Here is a 24511-nt window from a genome sequence, read left to right as displayed (position 1 = left end):
GTTTAGACAGGCATATGAAGAATGGGTTGAGGCCAAAGCCAATGGACAATCCAAGGAGCGTGGCCGAACAGGTAGAGTTAACGCTATCACCGTTCGAATGGATCCAAACGACCCCAAGATTTTAGCGGTCGATAGTTCTGCAGCTATCATGGATGAAAATAGGAAAATGTACTTGAACTGTTCTGGCTGTATGTCAAATGGAAACTACGATGTATACATGACAGCTTTGTTTGACTCAGCAGCAGACAGAAATATCATGTCAACCAGCTATTTTGGTATGTTATTTGGAGTACAACAAAATGAGGTTAAGAACCATCTGGAAAAGAGTGACATGGTTCTTGTCAGCTATTCTGGACACAAAATCCCAGTAGCTGGAGAGATAACTCTCATGATTCGTCTCACACAATTCTCAGGCATCTATAGACCAGTACCATTTATGATTGTACCTGAGGAACACAAGAATGTCACACCTATGATCATTGGAATGAACGGCATTAGAGATCTCCAATTAGGGTTGACTTTCGTTGCGGATAATCACCCGCCAGCACCATATCTATACTCTATGTTCCATCCTGGGAGAGTACTAGATAGCCTGTTCTGTTCTGATTATGAGTTACAACTCTGCACAGGGACAATAGACAAAATTGACCCTAATGAAACTCAGACTATAGAAATGAACATCAACCATTTCTTCAACCTAGCTCCTGGAACAAAAGTCATTCTCAGCGATGACCACATTGCCAATGATAGAAATGGAGGAGTTAAAATTCAACCTGGACAAACGCAACTGACTGTCAACAACCGAGGACAACTTAGTGGAAGAGCAATGATAACAAATGTCACTGAACATGCAATCACTAACACTGTTATCACCGGATACTTGGAACCAAGCAACCAATTTGTAGTCAAGGAGATCACCACAGACTTTGATTTTACGCAATCATTCCTACACAATGTATCTGTGACAACTGAGCTAGATGAGATTGTACAAGCCCTGGAGCGACACGCAGAAAAGGACACGGCTCCAGCCATCAATCAGATCTCACTAGACACCGGAAACCACTCAGTTCAACTCTTATAGCTACCAAAATACAGCGCCATCAATCTGGTAGAACGATCCTTTCCTTTAGCTGATGGATATATACCGAATCCTACAGCTATAAACAATGACACTCCAGTACCAGGAGTAGCCTTATCTGACTACCGTTCTAATATTGATGAAATTCTAACTACACCAGATCCTGGAAAGAATAAGCTTTTTGAAAATAGTGATGACGTTATTGAACTTGGCTTAAAACATATAGCTGAATCCGATAACCTCATGGATTATGTAACAGAACCTACTGGCTACAGTGTGCCTAAGGATCAGTTTGTTAAACCAGAGGATCTTGTGGTGCTGTCAGACTATCCACCAGAGGTAAGACATTATATAGAAGACATATTCCTAAAATCTTACCCTGATATCATATCTACACATTCTACTGATAGAGGTAACATGAGTAAATATCTAGGCAATTATACAATTAGATTAAAACCTGGTCAAACTTTACCCCAGCATAAGAAATTATATTATTTATCACCCGTAGAGAAAATGCAAATGCAATCTATCTTAGAGTTTTTGTTAAAAAACGGCACCATTGAAAGAGCTAATTTGGATGGGGATTCCTATAACAACTATGCAAGCCCAGCCTATCTGATTCCAAAGTCGGATCAGGGGAGCTGTCCTCGTTTAATTGTAAATTTTCAACAATTGAATCCTTGTCTGCAATCTGAACCTGCACTGCTACCCACAGCAGAAAATTTGATTCAGTCTCTAAGGGACAAATTTGTGCATAGTAGTAGTGATATGGCTAACGCCTTTCATAGTATAACACTAGAACCTTCTTGCAGAGACCTAACATTGTTTGCAACCCCCTTAGGAGCTTTTAGACATGCATCCTTACCAACCGGCATTAAGACTTCACCTGAAAGTCTATCACGCTTTATGGAAAAGATATTACACTGGGAATTGGTTTATGATGATAATGGTAATGTTGTAATGGATGGTGATTTAGCCAAGATGGTATACTCACCTATCCCAGAAGTCCAACACATTTACGATGATTTCATTGTCTCAACTGAACTAGCTAAAACTAGATCAGAATCATTGAATATACATTTTAAGATTTTGAAGAAAGTTATGGGGAGAATACACACGCATAAAGGAAAGATTAGTTTAAAGAAATCACAACTTTTTAAAAGTAGGGTAAATTTCTTTGGGTTCTTCATTTCACATAATTATTGCTGTGTAGATCAAAGGCGAGTACAAAAACTTCTAAATATTCCCATGCCTACTGATATTACTATAATGAGATCTTTTATGGGAGTACTACAGAGTATGCATAAACATTTAAGATTTGATATTATGGCTCCTACACATATTCTAACTTCACTTACTTCTACTAGAATAGGTAAAACTTTTGTCCCAACTCCAGAACAAAGACAAGCATTCGAAGACGTTAAGAAAGCTTTAGCTTCAGGACCAATTTTTAGCAAATTAGTTAACTTATCTGCACCTAAGATTATCTTGTCAGACGCAGCCGGCACCTCAACTGGCTCATATTCGGCAGTCTTAGCGCAAATAGTGACACCAGAATTACAGGCTAAAACCCTACCCCCTGGGCTAAATTTCGATGACCCTGTACACCATGTTATTTATGATAATAGGTTACCAATTTTACCCCTACCTTTGCAGAATGAAGGTGAAAACATTAAGGATTATGCAAAGCGTATGTCTGAAGATGGACCACCTGAGTTTGAATATTTGGCTAGTAAAACTTTGGGCTATCCTGAAGACATGGTACACAATAGTCTCGGGATATCTTTACAATTGCTTCTAGAACTAAATAAAGTTCAAACACCTTTGACCACTATCCTGCAAAGAGCATCAAAAATTATACGTTCTACGATGTTGAGACAAAAGTATATTCAGTTTGTATTTAATAATGATAGGGATAAATTCTTAGAATTTGTTCGCAAACTAGAGCATGGATATGTATATCTAGATCCGCAACAACTCATATTTGAAGCTCTTAGTGTAGCTATGTACCGTCCTGTGATAGTTATCACAAATATAGAGGGTGTCAAACCTGTCACTCAACACTGTTCAGACAAAACAAAACCCCCTTTTGTATTTTTACTATATGGACACAAAGAGCAACACATAGTAAGACCCGCAATGGTTTCATCAACCAATAGCTTTAATTTAAAATCTTTAGCGTCTATGTTTGAAATGATCGCATACACCTCAAAGAAAATTACCGTTGCTGAGTCAAGATTACATATCATAGACATTGAAATCCTAGGAATTATTTATGCAGCACACTCGTTTAGAACTCTAATAGGTCCAAGCTGTGAATGTACTTTGTTAACAGATGCAAAGTGTGCTTATTATCTCTTTAATCCTAAAGCATTAACAGCCGTTAATAAATTGAAGAGGTGGAATACCACTCTGTTAACTCTAATACCGAAGCTAACAATGTCTTTCTTAAGAGGAGAAGACAATTTGGCAGATTTCTTAACAAGGGCATATAAGGCTACTTTACCAAGCATTAAAAAGGTAGCCCTACCTAAATTTGTTAAATCTGGGTTTGAAAATAACTTACCCCAATATAAAGTTTGGACTATTGAGGAATGGACACAGTTCATTATGGATAACCCCGACTATTTGGGTTATGATGAACAACCCCCACAGCCAAAGCAACAAAAACCCAAAATCACCATAAATTCACTTGCCGCAGAACATAGAGTTATAGGCAAAGTACTAAGACCTTTGGAAATCCTAAAAGAAAGGATTAGCATAGAAAATATAATTGCAAACCAAAAAGAGGAATACTCTGATATTTACACACGTTGTCTAACCTCTAAATCAAGCACCTACACTTATAAAAGACAGAACTACGAACTTAAGGACACGATTCTGTTCACAAAAATAAAAGGAGATTTAAAGGTTTATCTCCCAACCAAACTATTACCAGTATTAGTATGCTATACTCATCTTTTGTTAGTACATAGTGGAGAAATTAAAATGCTTTTGAATATGCAAAATTTCTTCCACCCTAACCTTAAGAAATATGTTAGAAATTACACTAGATCTTGTTTAAATTGTCAACTTCAAAATTCATCTACAAAACTAGAACAAGTAGGAACTTATAGTACAATTTCAAGACCTTTTGAATGTGTAAGTATTGACTATATACAATCCTTGCCCCCATATCGTAGTTATAATCATATCCTCACTATAGTCTGCCAACTAACAGGAATGATTCTTGCATATCCCATGAAATCACTCACATCCCGTGAATTTATAAACAAATTCATGTTTTATTTCTATCCTAATTTCTCCCCCAGACAAATATTGTGCGACAATGCAAAATCATTTTTAGATAAGCAAAATTTAATATTCTTTGCTTCTATTGGCATCCGAGTTTTGTATTCTACTGCGTACTTTTCACCCTCTAAAGGATTGGTGGAAGCTAGCAACAAAGTAATAAAATGGCCAATCATTAAAATTTTGGCGCAAGACTCAAAAACCTCATGGGTATATCTACTACCGTTAATAGTCCGACAATATAATTGCACTAAAATACCAAAAACTGGATTTTCACCCATGGAGTTATTATTCGGGACACGTAGCTCCCTGTCTAAATTGTTCTTTGGAGCAATAAAACCGGACGAATATCACCCTGAAATAGCACGCACAGAAGCTTATGTGCAAGACCTCTCAGACGGTATACAAGAAAACTTGGACATTTCAGCAAAAGCTATTGAAAAGGGAAGGGAGGCAAGACTAAAGTATATTAACAAAACCCGCATACACAAACAATTTGATATAGGAGACCTTGTCTTGGTTAGAAATAACACCATTACACCTGGTGTTAATCCCAATCTTAGACCTATCTATCACATTTCACCCTATAGAGTATTAGATGTAAGCCCTAACAGTTGTACGCTTGAAAGAATTTCTGACAAGAAGACTGAAATATTTAAATACTCTTTCAACGAAATCAAAAAGTTCAAGCCAATTGACGAACATTTTGACACCCTCCCAGAGGAAATAAGGGATATTATCACAAAGCCTTATAATAAACTCACAAATCAAGAGATAGCCACATTAGTTAAAAATGACACACTTCCGCTTATATTTCCGGTTAATTCAAAAGATCCACAACCAGGAATACGCGCACACTCACCCTTAGAAACACGAAAAGAAGCGTCACAAAATAAGAAACCATTAGATTCTGATTCGGACATAGAGGACTCAAGTGACGACGAGGACATGACACTCGATTCCGTATTTATTACCGGAGGTCGACGACTTAGGAAAATAAATGATAGACATGTCAGATTTCGGAATAGCACAAGTTCACAACCATAATTTACATTTCCATTTACCCTGTAAACTTGTGAACAATATGATAATATGTTATTCTAATCTGATAACTAAGTTATCATATTCATGTAAATTTTCCCACTCAAGGTTATATATTCAGTGGTAAAATATACATCTTTTCTCTTCAACGGGGAGACCAACTATATGCAATATACGTCGACTAAAGAGTCGATCCCCTCAAAAACACTTACATAAAACAAACTTTTGCATATAGAGAGTTTTGAATCTGTATAGGCAAACAGAGTCAAACGATTGATACAGATTGTACAAAAAAAAATACGAATGTTACGAATGTTAAACACGCACCCTAAAATATACACAAAAACTATTTAAAACATTTAATACAAATTGTACAAAGTGTACATACATAGCAGTACTAATAGGCAACCTATATATATTCGCCTTGAATTATGATGAGTTGATTAGTTATTAGAAACTATAACCACTCTACATACAAAAAAAATATGTCAAAAACTTTAATTATAACTTCGGACAGGAAACGCCCACTCAGAATTTTAGTAGTAGTAAACAATAACGATAACTTAAATTTTACCCTGAAATTGAGTCAGTTTACTATAACATATCCACAAGTGAGGAAATCACCAACCTTGTGAAGTACTACAGTTATCACATAACACGTAAGTCTTAACAGAATATTTTACAAAAGTTATAAAATGCAAACTAGATTCCGAAAGCCTATGCCTAGATCACAACGGGTTCTACATGAGACCTTCGCAAACCTAGTAGAATATTGTTATAACTTGCTTACGATGATTAAAGAAATGTTAGCGTTTAAAATTAGTTGTGGAATCAGCCAACCTAGTCGTATTGTACGATACTTGCACTGTCGTATACTTAGAAACACTTATAGAGACGCATACAACCGTTTGGTTATACGGTATAGACAGCAAGAGTATAGAAACCGACAGACTATAACAGACGAATTACGGGCAGTAGCACGCCAAATAGAGAATTTGAGAGACACAGTCCTTCTTATTTCTGGACATTGTACTCTCCCCACTATCCACGAAGAGTAAACTAGATTACAACTGATTCTTATAATCTGATTTCTAACAATGACGTACGGACGTATCCTAACGATATAAAAGTTTTGCATATGATAAAACCTTTTGTACATATGTGTATTGATGTAAAATACTTATATTCTCATATATCTCTATGTAATTATTGAAAACGATAGGAAATTAATCGCATAAATCATAGTAGAGATATCAAAAAGAACATAACAAGAAATGTTGTTATTTATACAAGTTATCATAAACCAAGTGAATGTAAGCTAAATTAAGCACCTTGCAAAAATAAACTTCAATTATGTATCTAACTAAATTAAGGAACAGACAATAATACTTATAGAGTAGCTACGTAAACGGGAATTGTACACAACAAATACTAAATCAGTAAATAACAGTGTATATGCTACTTAAAATTGCTATATTTATTTAAACAAAAGTAAATAATCTTTAGAATGGTATAAAATTTTGACAAATATTTTTCTTTGGTGAAAACTTAAATTTAAATCAATTTTGAAAACAGAACATAAATTTTTATTTTTACAGTATTGGGAAAACATTATGATAGTAAGAAGTTTTCTGACAATTTAACATCTTAGTTAATATAATTTGGACATAAGCTGTATATTGGCACATAATAAAAACTTCGAGATTGCTAATACGATTAATCAAACGCTAAATGTTGAATTTGTACATATAAAAAGCGCATAGCCTAACAACAAGCCAACGTGAGCAAAAAGGAAATTTAGCTCTACTTGTTGGAATTAAGACTTAGCTTTAAAATCCAAATGGACATAAGAACATTTTACCTTGAGACTTTAAACTTTATGACTATTGTATTGAAATTTAAAAGGGGAAAACCTTTTATTCTAAGCCTTACTAATTAAATAAAACTTCCTTAATGAGATCATCCAATCAATGATATTACTTTAATTACTTGAGTTACTAACAGCCTTTACATGAGTTTTCTTAAAAATACTTGAATAAGCATATGTAAATGATTTTGTCCAAACGTCAGTCTTTCGGTCTACTTAGATATTGTTTACAAAAAAAATATATATGCTATTTACAAGTCCTCTCTATATCACAGCACAATTAAAATTCACGATTAATGCACAGGGATAGGTATAAATGAAATTTAGAGAAAAGGTACTGAGTTGCGAGTTCGATTAAATATTTATATATACATGATCCTTACAAGCTAACAAGAATGAATAAACTGTGACATAAGGCTGTAATTACAGTTGTTAAAATACTATTGAGAAAAAAAAGGGATTAGTTCGCTTACGAAGAAAGTAATTTAGAATTGAATGAAGTTTTAAATTATGGGCATAAAGAAAATACAACCTTATAATCATTTCCTTACATACTAAATATCCTTACAGACTAAACATATATGTACATAATATAATGGCAGAAGTGTAAATTAATGTTTGGTTTTGTACAGTATAAAAAGTCATAATGTCTAATAACAAAAGTCGTTACTGCATAGTGATTACTATTTTGACTAGTTACATAAGAATAGAAAATTTGTAAATTTAGTCACATGTTGTCTAAAACTGGTCATTGTCTTAAAAAAAATTTGTAGGTCATAGTTTCAACCAAGCTAACAGCGCCACTTCACGGCGTGCGTTTAGGGAACATGGGACCCCGACGTCGAGGGACTCCCTCGACGCCGGAATCCTCTGTCCTGTTGTTATCTGAGGAATGCGTAGCTGAGTTGAAGCTACTCTCCGCTGATGTTATCTCTTCCAGGATAGCAGGCGTTGGAGTACGCATGGAGCGGCGCAAACGTTCTAAACTGAGGACCCGCAGTGGAGTGGGATACTCGATCTCATCAGTCACCGCATTAAATCTAATCGGCGGAAGATCGGGGTCCTCGATATCGTCAACCAGTGGGACTAAACTGGCCGCATCCTAAAATTAAGAAAAGGGACATTATTAGACAACCATGTTAATAAATGGTCACAAGAAAATTTATCAACGTTAATCCATATATGTTTATGAGTCAATTTTACTAATACTTTATCTAGAATCTTGCTATTAACTATTAGGAAGAAATTACACCATAGTTAAAGTAAAGTTATTGTCTAAAAGCATAGCTAGCTGAGCTAAATAGCCTAGTCTAAGTTACGTAATTTTTGCAACGAAGAAATATTATAAGAGCTTATCAAACTTACCACAGACAAATCAGCTGCAGAAGGAGATTCAATGCGACTTAAGCACATAATAGAGCTCAAGGAAGAGCTGTCGCTGGATACCTCAGCTGTCCTCTCAGAACTGACTCGATTACACCTCCCCATATTGGTGTAAAATTGTGCCAGGGGGATGGAGTTGGTTGCCTAAAATATAATAGATCTTATTAGTTTAATCGCAATACCAACAATGAGTCTAGGAAAATCAGGAAATGAGAATGCCTAAAATCCTGTAAAGCTATATGATTAGGTAGCAATTCAACCCACTTTATACTAGAATTAAAATCTTAGATCGGTTCAAAAATGCTTATGCACCCATACATTTTAAGATTAATATTCTACCAATAAAAGAATTTTAGTTGCAAATACCTCTAGATACGTGTACAAATATGCGGTCTCTTTCTGAAAATTAATAGAAAACTAAAGCATGGATACTTACATGTAAACGCTCTGTTTGATCAACAATCAACGGACGGAAGCCAGGACTTCCCGTCGAGGTTTCCAAGCCCACAGGCACACTTCTTCCAGAAATCCGATCCTCAGTGGCAGACAAACAGTGTACGGCAAACAGGCCAATTCTGGACCTCACTTCTGCTGGAGTCGATGGACTAGCAGAGGGAGCCTAAAACAAAAGGAAAACATTAAAGTCTTGATCTAACATTTAAACCCCAATGAGAAACGTACGGCACGAGCAAACTCTTAACTTCCCCAGAGGGAAATAATATTAGGTTGCTACTTAAGATTTTAGTAAATGTTAACTGGTATCTCAACTTAATTGCGGTAACCGAGCAGGTTTCTCTGGCGACATAAAACGACGACAAACGGTGAGTGATATATATGGAAGAGCCGAAAGTCAATGTTGAGGAAGTGAGAATAGGACAGAACAACCATACACCAACATGATGCTTTATTAGACAAAACGGGTGGCTAGAAGAAAATTATACAAAACAAAAAAAAAGAAATATACAACAGAAGAAAACTCACCTGTGTAGCCGACAGAATATCATCAATCTCAGAGGACGCGGCTTCATACATGGTGTCCGACGGCTCCGCAGTTGGCGACATAGCCCCAGCTCTAGTCCTGTTGGTCCTGTTACCGCAGTGGAGAAGCTCAATGGTCCTGACGCCTATGTTTCGGAGGCGCGTACATACATCTCTTATCCAGCGAGCCAACGACCTGTCTGAGGTGTCGTCAATACGTGTGAGAGTCTCAAGCCCTACAGCGCCGAAGAAGACCACTATAAGAGCACAAGAAAACAAGGCTAAACCCAACAACATGTTAATTAAGCCATCCATGTTAAAGGTGTCCAGACTCGTCTTCTGGTCTCTCCCCAACTCGGCAGACCCAGAATCACCTCCGGCAACATCGTCACCAATGTCACCGCAGGAGTTCTGCATCACCGAATTGAGGAGAGACCAGATGATTTGTATCGTTCTACTAAGCATCAGTGAGAGATGCTCGTTGCCGAACATCTCCCCTTGATCCCTTTCGGACTCTACAGTACTTGTGCCCCCATAGTCATCGACATCAGCAAGGCTTGGCATCCCAGACTGGTCGCTGTACACTGAACTCGAGTCGTCTAAGGAATTTTCAAGAAACGAGGAATTGGCGAGAGTGGCCGCAGCCGCCCTCATTGATTCCTCGAATCTTTCCTTAATATTCTGATGCGCGTCCAGGCTGTCAGGCACATACATTATGAGCGAATGTAAATTTAAAATAAGGGGACTAGTGATTCTGAAAGGCAATATAGTAAAGTTAATTTTATGAAAAAGACTGTACACACGAATAATTTTTTGTATTTTAAGCAACTATGGTTGAACCTCCTAACCATTAAAACTTTGATTTAGTATCTAAAAGTAAAATTTTTTAAATTAAAGAATATGTAATTAATTTTACATGATTCAATGCTTGAAACTAGCTGTCGTTAAGCTATTCAAACATTAAAAACTTTATTTCACTAGATTCAATTAAGTTAAAGAATATGTAACTAATCTTACATGATTCAACGCTTAAAAATAGCTATCGTTAAGCTATTTAAACATTAAAACTTTGTTTTATTAGACTCAATTAAGTTAAAGAATATGTAATTAACTTTACATGATTCAACGCTTAAAAATAGCTATCGCTGAGCTATCAAAAACATATTCATTATGATGTATCAAGCAATTAGAAACTTATGTACTAGCTAAATCTGAATATCTTCAATGATGTTTTAAAAATACTTTAGATAAAGCTAGCTAAATATAATTTTTGTAAGCGACCATTTTTTTTTATATAATATGGTTGAGTTACTCGTAACGTAAATAATCTATCAATTAACGTCATTATAATTGAATTACGTAAAAAGAAAATCTTATTTTAAAACCTATAGTAAAAAAAAAAATTGTTTTAGAAAATTTGAATCAGGACACAAATAAGTTTTGATTATACAAAGGGGACGCTGTAATCAAAAGTTAAAACAAGTAGAATGATGGAATATATCTGTGTCATTATAAGTTTTGTTTACAATGAACCAATTTAACTTTTGCAGACGGGAAACGTAACCAAAACAAGGTACGTCAATTTACTTGCTGACTCAGATATGTCCTATCAAAACTACAAATATTATATAGAACAAAATTGTCATATATTGAAGATGTACCCATATTGCTTCAAACCCACTTTCATTTGAAAATACAGTGATAAAGGCCTTATCGACGAAGAAAAATAAGATTCTTGGGACTTAAATAATGGCTAACGAATGCAATAATGAGCACATCAACAATCTATAACATAAAAACAGTCATATAAAACAAACGGGTTACTATATTTTATCACTTTTATATAATTTCTCTTGGAATTTAGCGGTAAAATTAAACACTCGAACGCAAGCTCCGCTCGCAAAGACAATTATTATATAAATGAGCATAATTACTGGGCCGCCAGCTTTTTATAACCTCGCTCAAAGCCAACCCCTATCACTTTTGACCGCCCAAACATAAACAAAGGGTTGACAACTTATTGTTACGTAAAATTTAATTACGGACGTCGAACGATATATTTTATAGATATTAAGTTTAAAAGGTACACTTAATAGCGACGTAATGTAAGATATTAGTCTTTAAAATGATTAAAATTTATTCATGTTAAAATTAATATAAATACGGCTAATACCAACAATGGTATAAACCATATGTACATATACAAAATATACAAACAAAGGGTTACCAACTTTTGTTAGTAAAATCTTATATTTTTACATATATACGAGTAATGTAACCAAAGAAAATAATACGATATGTAAATACTAATTGTACTTATACATTTTTATATAAAATATTGTTTATATTCAGGAAACAGTTATATTTAACAGAAATAGAGATAACTAACCAATCCATTATAGGTCTATCTGTAACGAAAGAATTTCTAGAATATCCCAGGGATAAAAGGATTAATAAAAGATTATTAAAATTTCTTTTGTTTAGATTACCATAGCCAGGATACCCCAAGGAACCGGTTGGAGCACGCGCACTAACTCTTTTTAGGATCTACCATGGACCAGCCTGGAGATAACCTAGATGATCATGGAGTATTGGAGCCCTACCACCACCCTACCTTGGACGGATTGCGGTTGTGTTCCTGTCAACACCTTGACACAATAGACGAGAACAACAACATCATCACCACACCTGAGTACGATGGATTCTCAGAGAACCTGTCCATCACCATCAGGAATTTCCTGTTAAATACAGCCCTGACTACCAGAGAAGATAGTAGAGTGGAGACCGATAGTGACACCAGCTCCAGCAGCACACTATCCCTCTCTACCGATGACCTCAACCAACTCTACTATGACCTGGAAAATCACTCAATCACCTTGGACGAGAATGGAAACGAGGTAGCACAAGTGGACGCCCTTGGCTACATATCTACCTCACCCCCAACCTCAACCTACACTTCGAACGAGAGCACTTCACCACCTAGTTCATCATCAGAAGAAGCTGAACTATCCAGAACAACCAATGCAAAAACATTTATTGATGTGACAAAGTTAGATAAAACTAAACCCCTCAAGAAAAGAATGTATTCTATTTGGGAGGTTTATCATCTTGTATACCCAGCTATGAAGATACGCAAATCATACTTTCTTAATGGAAAGCGTATTTAACTTAGCTTGGAATACATTTATAGTTTATTATATATGCCTATATACTGGGACTACTAAACTTTTTCTTTTTCTCTTTTTTCTTTTTTAACAACTTACCCCCATTGGAGATGCGATCCTCAATTTTCAAATTCTTTGAACGTACATATGAGACTTTTACAGAAATGCTTCGCATCCACAACTATCTATCTATGCTTGATATAAAATCAACACTATATAGATCATATTATGAACCTTTGATTGACACGTGCCCTGCAATTAACTAGTAGCACTCAGGGGCAAGACACAATTACTTTAGCTAGGCCCAAGGCATTATTTGTATCAATTTATGCATTCATAGGCCTGTTTCTACCTATATGACACCATATATGGGTAACGAAAGCCTATTCATGGTAATCTGTATGTGATTTGCTAATAGTATATGTTTATTAAAGATATTATGTTTATAGTTAATGTAATCATATAACCATCCAGTACATATATGTATGCCTACAACTATGCCTGATTTACGTCACATATTAACACACAGATATTTAATTGCACAGACAAACACTAAAATCCTGGTCCAGAGCTAATGTTATAGCATGTACCTCTTGAATTTATTCAGTTATTTACTAACTCTCCTACCATCAACTTCTCTTTCTGGCTTTAAAAAGGTAATGACTTAGTTGTTTGGCATGCATTGTAGTTTAAATTTAGGCCCCTTAGTACTTAGCATGAATTGAGCTCAGGCCTTATGTTAGAACTCTAACACTTAGCACAATTCACTGCTTGGGACTTAGGGCACATTTCTGTCCTACTCTACTTATAATTTTAACACTTATCCTGTAAATATTTCCATACTTAACTTATGCACTTGTGATATAAATACACTTTATAAAAACATTTTCCTTCCTTAATACTTAATATACTTATATAATTCTGATCGAATATCAAAACCAACCATTTATTCTTAGGTTAAAGCAACATAATACTTCGCGTGGGTCTTTTGTTGAGCTTCCACCAGCTCAACCAAATTCGTATTATACTTGTGGGAATAGAGGGTTAAGCATTCTAAACAAGCGAACCGACGATGAGAATGTCTATGTGTATTGCATAAAAATTAGGTTTTAGTAGTACTCATAGAAGAGCGGTCTCCATACCTAAATATGGACAAACGCCCCATTCGCACACACAATCTTGTTCTTAAAAGCTGGTCATAGAGGAGCAACTAAAAATATATTAAGTAGCCAATCTTTAGAATAAAGGACACACCACTCATTTTGAGAAGGCTTGGCTGTTGGTTTAGTTATTAGTTTTTGGTGCTAAAACTAAGTGTGTATGAGATACCGTTAATTAGCTTTCAAAACCATAATACAAAATAATGTCCATCACTTAGGATTTAAGAGATATTTCATCCGAATAAAAAGTATTAAAAAAGAAGTAAAACTAAATTTTTATTATATTCTAGCAAGGTTTACTTTTAATTAGATTTCAATAAGAAAGTTTCAAGATCAAAATCTTTAACACAAAAATTAATAAGAAAGGTTGATTTATCCTACAATTTTCATTGCATCAGGTGTACTTTAAAACGAATAATTCATATGTCCCAAACATGGAAATTAATTTGCTATTGACCTCTCCTTCCTATTCCTGAGATATGTCAGTGTCAGTTACTAGAATTTTCTTTCCATCACCTTTTTAGTTCGTAACTGTTTATTATTTAGCCTATGGGGTATATGTTGCATTTTTTGTAAAAAAAAAATGGTACCTCCAGTAGATGATATTAAAAAGTAAAATCTTTATTTTCTACTTTGTAGTTTTTTTGAATAATGGAAGGATTATCATAAGTGTGCAGAAGTAGGCTGCTGGGGTTATCAACACATCCCATTAAAATGGAAATTAGAAAGGCCAACCTTTCTTTTTTCATTCCCTCAAAAAATACACCCTTTTCCAAAACCCTGTGCACATCACTGGAATTATGATGGTCCATTGTCTTTCTGAATATTCTTTTTTTATTGAAATATCTTAGTTGTTTTTTTACCTTATGGTAGCAATGGCTTTCAGAAAGTTATTTTACCCTATAAGAAAAAGTAGTAAAGCTTTTTAGTTTGTAGAATATTATCTCAAAATCTCCTCTAGAATCTATTAGTAGTTTATTTATATAGAAGTACAATCAGCTTCTTTTAATTCAAAGGTGAATTAAGGTTGTGCCAAAACTTTCCAGCCTTTTTTTTTTTATATTTTTAAATATTTCATACCTTCATTGTGAAAACATTTTAGTATTTTTGCTAAAACCTAATTTTCTAGTAATCACAATAAAACATACAAGAGGTTAGATTTGTCCAATCCATGTTAATAATAAAAAAGGTGTTTAGACCAGTATCAATACGAATGACGTAAAAGAATATGACATTTTATCATTCTATATCAAATACTTTTTTGGGGGATTTGTTGTAAGTCATTATCAAATCAAAAGTAGGAAGTTTATTATTTGATAAGAGCATTCTGTATGTTATTTGAATGGATATTTTTATGATGCAATCAATGTATATTTTAATAAGCTAATTCTTCAAATCAAAAGGTTATTTAAAAGCTGAATTGTTTTATTTAAAAAATCCTCATAAATTCCCCTATCTTTCTCTTCATTCTTCATTTAAAATTATCTTGTTATTTCTTTTGTTAAAATACAATCCTTTAATATTCTTAGATTCAACATTTTAAAATCATCTTTGATATTAAAATAATATCTGTATTTAAATGTAATTGAATTATCGGGAATACCTACACGCTTCTGTAGAATTCAGGCATTCAAATATATGCCAATAGATTTTAAAATTGGAGAGAAATTTAAAAAGTTACTCTTTAATTGATTTTTGCATTTTATAATGAAAGTATTGATTATGCAATAAAACGAAAAACTTAGTAACATTTCTTATTGGACAATAAGATACTTGTTTGAAGTTCTCTGTTTGTCTGACTTTAATTTTTAAAATGTTTGTAGTCCAGACTGTGAAACTTCATTTTCAGGCGGCCGTTTAATGGAATATGTGGGTCTTAATATAAAGAACATTAGGTTTCTTGTTGGAATAAGTTTTTTTCCGTCATCATCTATAATCCTGACAGAAGCAAATTACATTTGCATAGAATCAATGATCATATTCTAAGAATGGATAAATGCTAGTTAAATTCATGGATCTAAGGTAAAGGTAAAATACCTATTTTGGGATCCTGCATGTTTGGTTTTTAGGAAAGATTTTGGATACTTTATGGAACATACCTCCCTCCCGAGAAATTGTCATAAAAGTCGTAACTTGAATTTTGATTTTTCATTTTGATAATATAAATACCTATGATTAACGTATTGTAATGCTGAAACCAAACCAAACGAAAACTTAAGCTTTCCTACCCAAGAAAATCACATTTCCCCTTTTTAAAATATATGGGGTAAGTTCAATTTTGCTTACAGCTATATTGGAACATGATAAATCTTTTTGGTGCTTTATTTTTTTAGTTAGGTAATAGAACCCCAAAATTCTACAGAGACTAGAAACAAAAATTAAAATATGATCGAGTGGGAGTTCGAAGGATTATATTAATAACACTGTTAAAGCTAAATTTGTAACATTTTCGCTGAAAATGACACAAGTTTTCTAAAATTGTTGGCACCCTGTTTGATGCATCTTGAAGAGTCTCTCAATACCAAATAAGGAATATTTCACTTTGAAAATGATTGTGCTAGAAAATACCCAACAAATAAGTATTATTTCATAGATGATTGTTAATATAAATAAAATTCTTTAACAAAGTTTGTAAATGGCAGATAAAACAATGTTTTAATTGCTTTGTTATTATGAGAAGTGCATTTGAAATATCAAAAGTGAATTTCACTTTATATGTATTCCATTTTAAATAACAGTAAAATATGATGCATGTTAAAAATCAATATATATTTTAGTTACCTGGTTTATAAACGAATCTTTTTATATATAAATTTTCTTGTTTGATTTTAAAACAAACCTAATGGGTATTCAGTAGCCCAATCTCAATAAACAAAGACTAGAATGGTGCGCCGTTTAATTTTGGTCAAATATCCCGCACCGCGGCTAAACCAATACCAACTTTTTCCTTGGCTTTTTCTTTATTTTGGCTTTATGGTGCTTTTATTTATGTGGCTTTACATAATAGGTTTTTTTTCTAGTTTTAAACAAAAAGATTGCTTTATAAACAAATCAAGATACCCAACAAATCGATTTGACTAATCGATCTTTGGTCTTTAAAAAATAAAGAAAAATATTAATGTTAGAGAACTATTCATTCTAAAGCAATAATAATTTTTAAAAAGAATATTTTTAAAAACATTTAATCAGCATAGCTACTCTAAAACTAAGGTTTGTTGTACACCATCACAAGACTACATAAAATGGCTGTATGTAAATTATTTATCTATTGGTTCACTTAAAAATCTAAATCATTAAATGGTTAAATATTAGGAAAGGAAGTATTTAAATACCCAACAAAAGTATGCGCTACATGTGTAGACGAATGACCTTGTTATGTATGTAAATCGAATTAGTTGAAATAGTTTGAATGCATGAATATTGAGAAGCTGGTAATGGTTTGTGTGATTATTATTGATAATCATGAATAAATTTTGAATGAATAGATTAGCTTGATTGCCCAAAAGTGACACTCAAAATCTTATTTGGAAGCAATTGTGTTTATACAATGATAAGAAAAATTAGCATAATACTGTTAAGATGGAATTTTTATGTTTCATTAAAACTTTTTAACATGTATGATACAAATTTAGGCGTTTTCACTACCCGAGTGAGTTCTGATACCTCTCTTCTCCCAATTATTTTTAGATAAATTAAAACGAGAGTATTTTTCCTATGTTTCTTAGAGGCCTTGTGGTTGTATTAAGGTTAGGGGGGGGGGGTGTAGTCGACCCCCCAACCATTTTCAATTTTAGATCTAAAAAGAAAAGTACAAATTATTTTGGGGGATTCATTTTTTCTAGAAGCAATTTCTCTTGGGAGTGGGGTGGTACGCGCACATTAAATAGCTATAAACATTCCCAGGTCCTATGAGAAGCTACACTGTAAAGGAGAACCATATTAGTTCAGCTTTTAGCAAGATCCTTCAGTTCAGACAGACAGGCACTGATCCTGTTACTTTGATATACGGATTTTTACATTCCATTGTCCCCTCCCTCTCAGGGTAAATATACTTCATACATTAAATCATTAAAGAATTACATATTTAGGGAGAAGGCAGTTGCAGGGGCAAATTATTGAAAAATTTTTGTTTAATATTCAAGCATCACCAAGAGATTCTGACTTTTATTCATTACCTTTTATATACTTCTAAAATAGAAGAGAATATTTAAATTGAATATCTAAGAAGTCGTATTTAAATGTATCTTTTTGACCAACAAGAATTTTTAATAGGTATTGAATTTGTTCGAATAGGTTTTAAAATCTCAGGAAAGCTTTTTATTGTGTTACTTTGAAAGGTTGGGTAGCTCTCCCCTTTTTCAACTCCCAAGAGAAAATAATTTATTTAAAATGAATTTGTATGTAAAATTTAAGCCTGTACATCACTATAGATAATAATTGAATGATCTAAATGTGATTTGCCAATTGATTTCTGGTTGTCTCCTGTGTCATTTTATACTCAAAGTTTATAAAATTAAATTGAAATTGAAAAAAAAACATCCTTCATGGAGGGTGGGAACATTGGGCTGTTTGTTACACTTGTCCCCAAAGTTTTATAATAAGGTTTTCTTATTCGTTGACTCAACAACTTTTGAGACTTTTATTGAATTTGATTGGTTGGTTCATCAAGTTGAGTTTTCAACCGTTTCAAAAACTAATTGTAATCTACAGAAGGGATAATTTTTTTTATCATCAATGGGGATATACATCAAATTATCGGCCATTGTCGTATCCCTTTGTATCTTCCCAATCTCAAAATAAAAAAAGAAAATCTAATTCTAAAACATTTCACCTGTATTAAAGTAGACTTGTTTTTGCTAGGTTTTAATCTTAGTTGATAACGCCAACTAAATTAATTTTTTAAATGTTTTTTTCCCAAACAGCAAGAAAGAAATCCTTGTAAGGTTATCTCTGTGTCTTGTCCCTATTGTAACCTCAAAATTAGCGGAACCAATTACAATATTTCCAGACATATCCGTTCTAAAGTGTCAATACGTTTGCACAAAAAATTAAGCTGATTAAAAGGGCAATAAAGGGGGGGGGACGAAAGTGACACTTTTTGAAACCAAAACTAAAAGTCAAAGGAACTCAACTAAAAAAAGAGTTACAGGTCTGAGATTTTGCATGGCAGTTGCTTTATAGGGGTACAATATGGAACTGTGAAGAAACGGCGGCGCAACCGCCGAAAACCGCCGAGAAAAGGCAAAAAAATTTCGGCGGAAAACGGCGGTTTTCGGCGGTTGCGCCGCCGTTTCTTCACAGTTCCATATTGTACCCCTATAAAGCAACTGCCATGCAAAATCTCAGACCTGTAACTCTTTTTTTAGTTGAGTTCCTTTGTTGACTTTTAGTTTTGGTTTCAAAAAGTGTCACTTTCGCCCCCCCCCCCCCTCAGTATAGAAAATATCATACATCATTTCTTTATCTTTAATTTGATTAGAAAAAATATTTAATGTCAGTTATCAATAATAAGATGTTAATAGTATACATTTCAATGAGATAGATTGCCTTGAAATTTATTATTTCTAGGCATTTTTGTGAAAATACTCTTTTGATTCACTATTTCAATTATGGAATTTATTGGTACTAGTCGCGGTGCCCCTAGCTTTTTTAAAATTCCTCATAGAATGAAGTCGTTTTTCTTTCATTTTACAAAAATAGAATTGATAAAAGTTTTGAAGGGGTATCTAGTTTTAAGAGACTATCCAATTTAGTTTTACTTTAGATATATAATTATTTATCGCATTGTATTATAAATAGCGGATATTAAATTAAAAAAAATATAAGATTAAAACCAGCTTTGTTGGCCCCTAGGGACCAATGGTCCGGGTTAATAAAAGAGGTATCAATTTTATAGATTTATATTTTATTTTTCGTGGAAAATTGTTTGTAATACGATGCTGTTAAGCTGAGATCGAAGCAATAATGGAAAGAACAATTAAACATAATTAATTCTTTATATGAATAAAATGCAAACAAATATTTAATTTTGATTTCAATTTTGAGATAATTTTTAAAGGGGGGAGGCGGATGTGCCACTTTTTGAAACCAAAACTAAAAGTCAAAGGAACTCAACTAAAAAAAGAGTTACAGGTCTGAGATTTTGCATGGCAGTTGCTTTATAGGGTTACAATATGGAACAGTGAAGAAACGGCGGCGCATCCGCCGAAAACCGCCGAGAAATTGCAAAAAAAATTCGGCGGGAAACGGCGGTTTTCGGCGGTTGCGCCTTGGTTTCTTCACAGTTCCATATTGTACCTCTATAAAGCAACTGCCATGCAAAATCTCAGACCTGTAACTCTTTTTTTAGTTGAGTTCCTTTGTTGACTTTTAGTTTTGGTTTCAAAAAGTGGCACATCCGCCTCCCCCCTTTGTATTTTTGTAACAACTTTGGCATATTCTTATCATTCAATATTTATTTGTAAAATTTAGTTTTTCATATTATCAATGTCAGTTTATATTCAGCTTTGAGTAGTGTTTTAGATAATGTAAACTTGAGTCTTGTTCTGTGTAAAAATTAATTTTTAGTTTTATCTGAAGGATTTAAGTGATATTAGTTTCAATGCCTAACGAACCTTCAGAAAAAGAAGAAGGTATTTACAATTTTTTTTGTCTAAATAGACCCTTATCACGGGGGTGTAGGGGTGGAGCAGAGGAGCACCCCCCTTAATTTTGCCAGGGGTGTAATAACACCCCATTCTGCATGCCTCTGTTTTTGTGATGTAAAAACATTATTCTTCTAGAAAATGTCATACGCGCCTTTTACATGAAACTACAAGTTTTTCTTTAAAAAGTAGTTTCTCTATTGTACGTAGGTAAGGCACGTAACCAAACTGTATCGAAAAATGCATTTTTTGTCTCCTATCATTTTTAGGGATCGTAAGCAGCGTAAAACTGCTATCTTACAGAGTTAAATACTTTTTAGAATATTTGGAAAATATTGATGATATATCAAAAAATAATATAGCGATTTCTTAAAAAGTTTAGCATAGAAGAGCTGGGGGTGTGTTTAGAAATCAATAATCTTAACATTTGGATACAAGGGCGGTCAAAGAAAATTTAAATAGGTAAAATCCCTTGAACCTAACTTACCACACAAATCATGCTTTCAAAAACTCTTGCGGGGAGTTTAAATTCCTGCAAATTTCCTAACACATAATTGGACTACCTAAACAAATATAACTATAAAAAAATACTTAAAAGATTTCTTGTTTTCAAGTGATAGCTCAAGAACATCAAAAAAAATTTTTTTTTTCAAATATTATCTTTACAAAGGCAAGTACAAAGGAGAGGTTGCTGTTGGCGACCCCTGACACATTTTCTCACGTAAATATGTTTGGAGCAAGATTATAATATGTCAGTTTTTTTCAAAATATCCTAAATACATACATTTTTATAATTGATTGACTTGACAATGATTATGGTTTGGGATATAAGGACAGTGCATTGGAAATAATAATAAATCCTTTTCCAGCTTGGCTTCAAAACTGATTAATATCCGCTGGAATAGTTCTGAGTCATACTAAAAAAATCATGTATTGCATCGTATTAAAAACAATTGATGCCAGTTTTGTTAGCACGTGCGCCCTTCAGGGATGTCAAAGTTGGTTTATTTTTTCATTTTAATATCCGCGGGAATCTGTCTATAACACGATGCGATAAACAACTTTTACAATGTTATAAGTTAGATCATAATAGTTTTAATGCTTGTAATATCAGAACTGTTTGAATTGAGAGAAATATTGATTTATCTCTCATTGCCTTATCCCTGTAGCTATGAATATTATTAATGATCCTACACTTTCATTCAATTTCATTTTTAAACTTTCATTTTTATTGACAATTTTAATTTTTGATGAAATTTTAGAAAGAGTTGTAGGTATAAAATATTTGTTTGGCTGAATTGCTTTTTCTGACTTTTTAAAATCTCATTTAATTTCATTTGAATTAAATCGATCCATAAACCAAAGGTTGATCAAAGATTTTAGAATATCAAACGCCAATTATATTATGCTATTTCTTTATTTCTAGAACTTTCTATATTAATTAAAAAATAAATAGTTCTATAACAATCTCAATATCTCTTACTCAACGAACTTAAAAGACAAATTACTGTAATTTGCAATAGGAGAGCTAAATATCTCATCTAAATATTTTTTTATTGTTCTTGAAGCCTTTTAGAATAAAAATACTTCAGCTAGCTAGGATGAATAGTTTCTTAAAGGATTTTTACATTTTATCTTATATATTTTATCCTCGTTTAAGAGAGGTAATGTGTCTTTGCGTTTGTGTGTAATTTCTAAATGATCTCGCTGACCTTATTAAGGAAGCTTCTTAATTATAAAGAGAGATGTAAATCACTCACCAAGAGAAACCCCTGGCAAAAAATCTTTCCCGAAACACTTCATTTTAGTTTTTTCCTTGGGGTTGGTGGCGACGGAAGGGTGAATATCTGGTGCTCTACTTGAAGTTTACGGGATTCTTTAAAATTAGTGGGTGTTGGCTCCGTTTTGAATACCAATAAAACTTTTAATATCTCAATTTTATTGATTTCTAATGGTATTGCTACTCTATAATTCACTTCAATGCTGTTGTATTGCAATGTATACCTTCTTCGTTCCTTTTCTATGTTAAAATTAGACATTGATTTGCATGTAAACGTGATAGTTAAATTGTCAAAAATATACTCTTACTCAATATTTTCTAATTAATTTTATGTTTGTTTTTTAGGTAAGTTTAACTATACTAATCTACAATTAGAACAAGGATGACAACATCCAAAAAAAAGCGAAGCACAGCAGTGAAACGGTAGAACAAACGAACAAACGGACATTAACACTTTTTAGTGTCAGAACTGAATAATAAGAATATAAATGAATTGGAGTTGTAGCAAAAATTGTAGAAAATCGTAGAAAATCACGTTGCCCCACGTTGTCTCAGATGGACGGACATTTCGAATTATAGAGTAGCTTCGCTACTAAAAAGCAGGCGATATTACTACAAAAGCTTAATAAGAGCCATTTCAATCAAAAGTCATTAAATGTACCAAATTTTTTTCTACAAACTGTTTTTTAAGGTATCTGTGTAATTTACATTCCAATGTTCCCTCCCTCCTTGTGAAAAAATAAAAAAAATTTGAAAATCGGACCATAAACGCTGAAGATATGGAGAAAAATGTGAAAAATACAAAAATAGCCTAAAACCTGCAAAATGGCAGTGTGGCCGTCATGGTTGTTTTCTGTAAACGACAGGAAATTTAATTTTGATATCAATAACTGAAAAAATTTTGAAAATCGGACCATAAACACTGAAGATATGGAGAAAAATGTGAAAAATACAAAAATAGCCTAAAACCTGCTAAAAAGCAGTCTGACTGCCCTTGATGTTTTATAGTTAATTGTGGTCCTTAATAATGGGAATGTTGTCAAAAAATTTCAGCTGTCTATCTTTAATAGGAGCCGACAGACGGACGGACGGACGGACATTTCGAATTATAGAGTAGCTTCGCTACTAAAAACCCTGATTGAAAATTTGGAGGATTTCATAGAGTTATTCATCTCCATGTTTTAGTATCATGGAGAGATTTTTCAATTTAAATTCTTTTTAAAAGGAGGTATTTTTGAAAAATAGTGATTTTTACACAATCTCAAAGATTATTAACAAATATTCATTAATACCACTATTGATATTGGAGGTATATTGCAATAACTTTTGTTATACTTTACATGTTCTTAAAATTAATATTTAATTTTTTACATATCCTAGTTTTATCAATAGAATAAGCATGGAGGGAGGATACATTGGACTGTTAATTACATTAGTACCAAAAGTCTTATAGTCAAGTTTTCGTATTCGTTAGCTACAAATTATGGGTATTTCTATCGAATTTAGATTGGTTGTTTAGTTACGTTTTAACGTTATAACAAATAGCTTTAATCTACAGAAGTTTTTCTATCATCATTGGGGTCATTCATTAATTTATCGTACATTATCTTAACCCTTCAGAATTTTGTGTTGTAACTAAAGGGAAGTGCGTAAAAAGAGGGGAAAGTGGGTTGTGGGAAAGTTTTCACTTTGAATTGTTAAATAGAATCCTGGTCCCTTGTCCCTGAATATGATAAGGTACGGCACTGAGCTAGGTTTGTGAGCGTGTGTTATGATGTGCTGTAAGATAGCCATGCTTCAACACGTATCTTAGGTTTCACAATCAAAATTTACTAATTTTTACACTCTCAAAATTATTTGATTACTAATTTCCCTCTTTTTATTTAAGCAAAATACATTGCTTAAAGACTTACCTATCATTATAACCCTAAAGAACATGACATTGATTTAATAAATTAATTAGATATTGATTAATTTTAACTCACCCCCCCCCCCCCCCACTTTAATCCAACTTTTCCTTGCACTTAGTCCTTTTTTTGAAGGGGGGGGGGGTACATATTTAAGCAAACGGTTTAATGCGTCAAAATATGATAATGATTAATTTGATCCAAATTATACACTAGTC

General features: G+C 33.3%; 3 protein-coding genes across 5 annotated transcripts in view; 2 read left to right on the top strand and 1 right to left on the bottom strand.

Annotated features, from left to right (window-relative positions):
• Window positions 1–24511, bottom strand: part of LOC145306512 (uncharacterized) — a 370409-nt gene that overhangs the window by 216067 nt on the left and 129831 nt on the right. The gene's annotated exons all lie outside the window — the stretch shown is intronic.
• The window catches only part of LOC145306518 (uncharacterized), a 288222-nt gene that overhangs the window by 177471 nt on the left and 86240 nt on the right, over window positions 1–24511 (top strand). The window lies entirely within an intron of this gene.
• sigmar (Tumor necrosis factor alpha-induced protein 8-like protein sigmar) overlaps window positions 1–24511 on the top strand; it is a 113927-nt gene that overhangs the window by 23999 nt on the left and 65417 nt on the right. The window contains exon 1 of one of the 3 annotated variants that reach the window (XM_080148696.1): window positions 20453–20594. The exons of the other annotated variants lie outside the window; for them this stretch is intronic. Within the exon in view, the coding sequence (XP_080004822.1) occupies window positions 20564–20594 (31 nt within the window). The 5' untranslated portion in view covers window positions 20453–20563. Of the gene's footprint in view, window positions 1–20452; window positions 20595–24511 lie in introns of those variants that run through there. 3 annotated transcript variants of the gene reach the window in all.

Source organism: Acartia tonsa, chromosome 2 (assembly GCF_053477335.1).
Source record: "Acartia tonsa isolate MP-2025a chromosome 2, ASM5347733v1, whole genome shotgun sequence".
Taxonomy (NCBI): domain Eukaryota; kingdom Metazoa; phylum Arthropoda; class Copepoda; order Calanoida; family Acartiidae; genus Acartia; species Acartia tonsa.
Note: the sequence above shows the minus strand (reverse complement) of the source record. Positions and strands in the feature narration are given on the sequence as shown.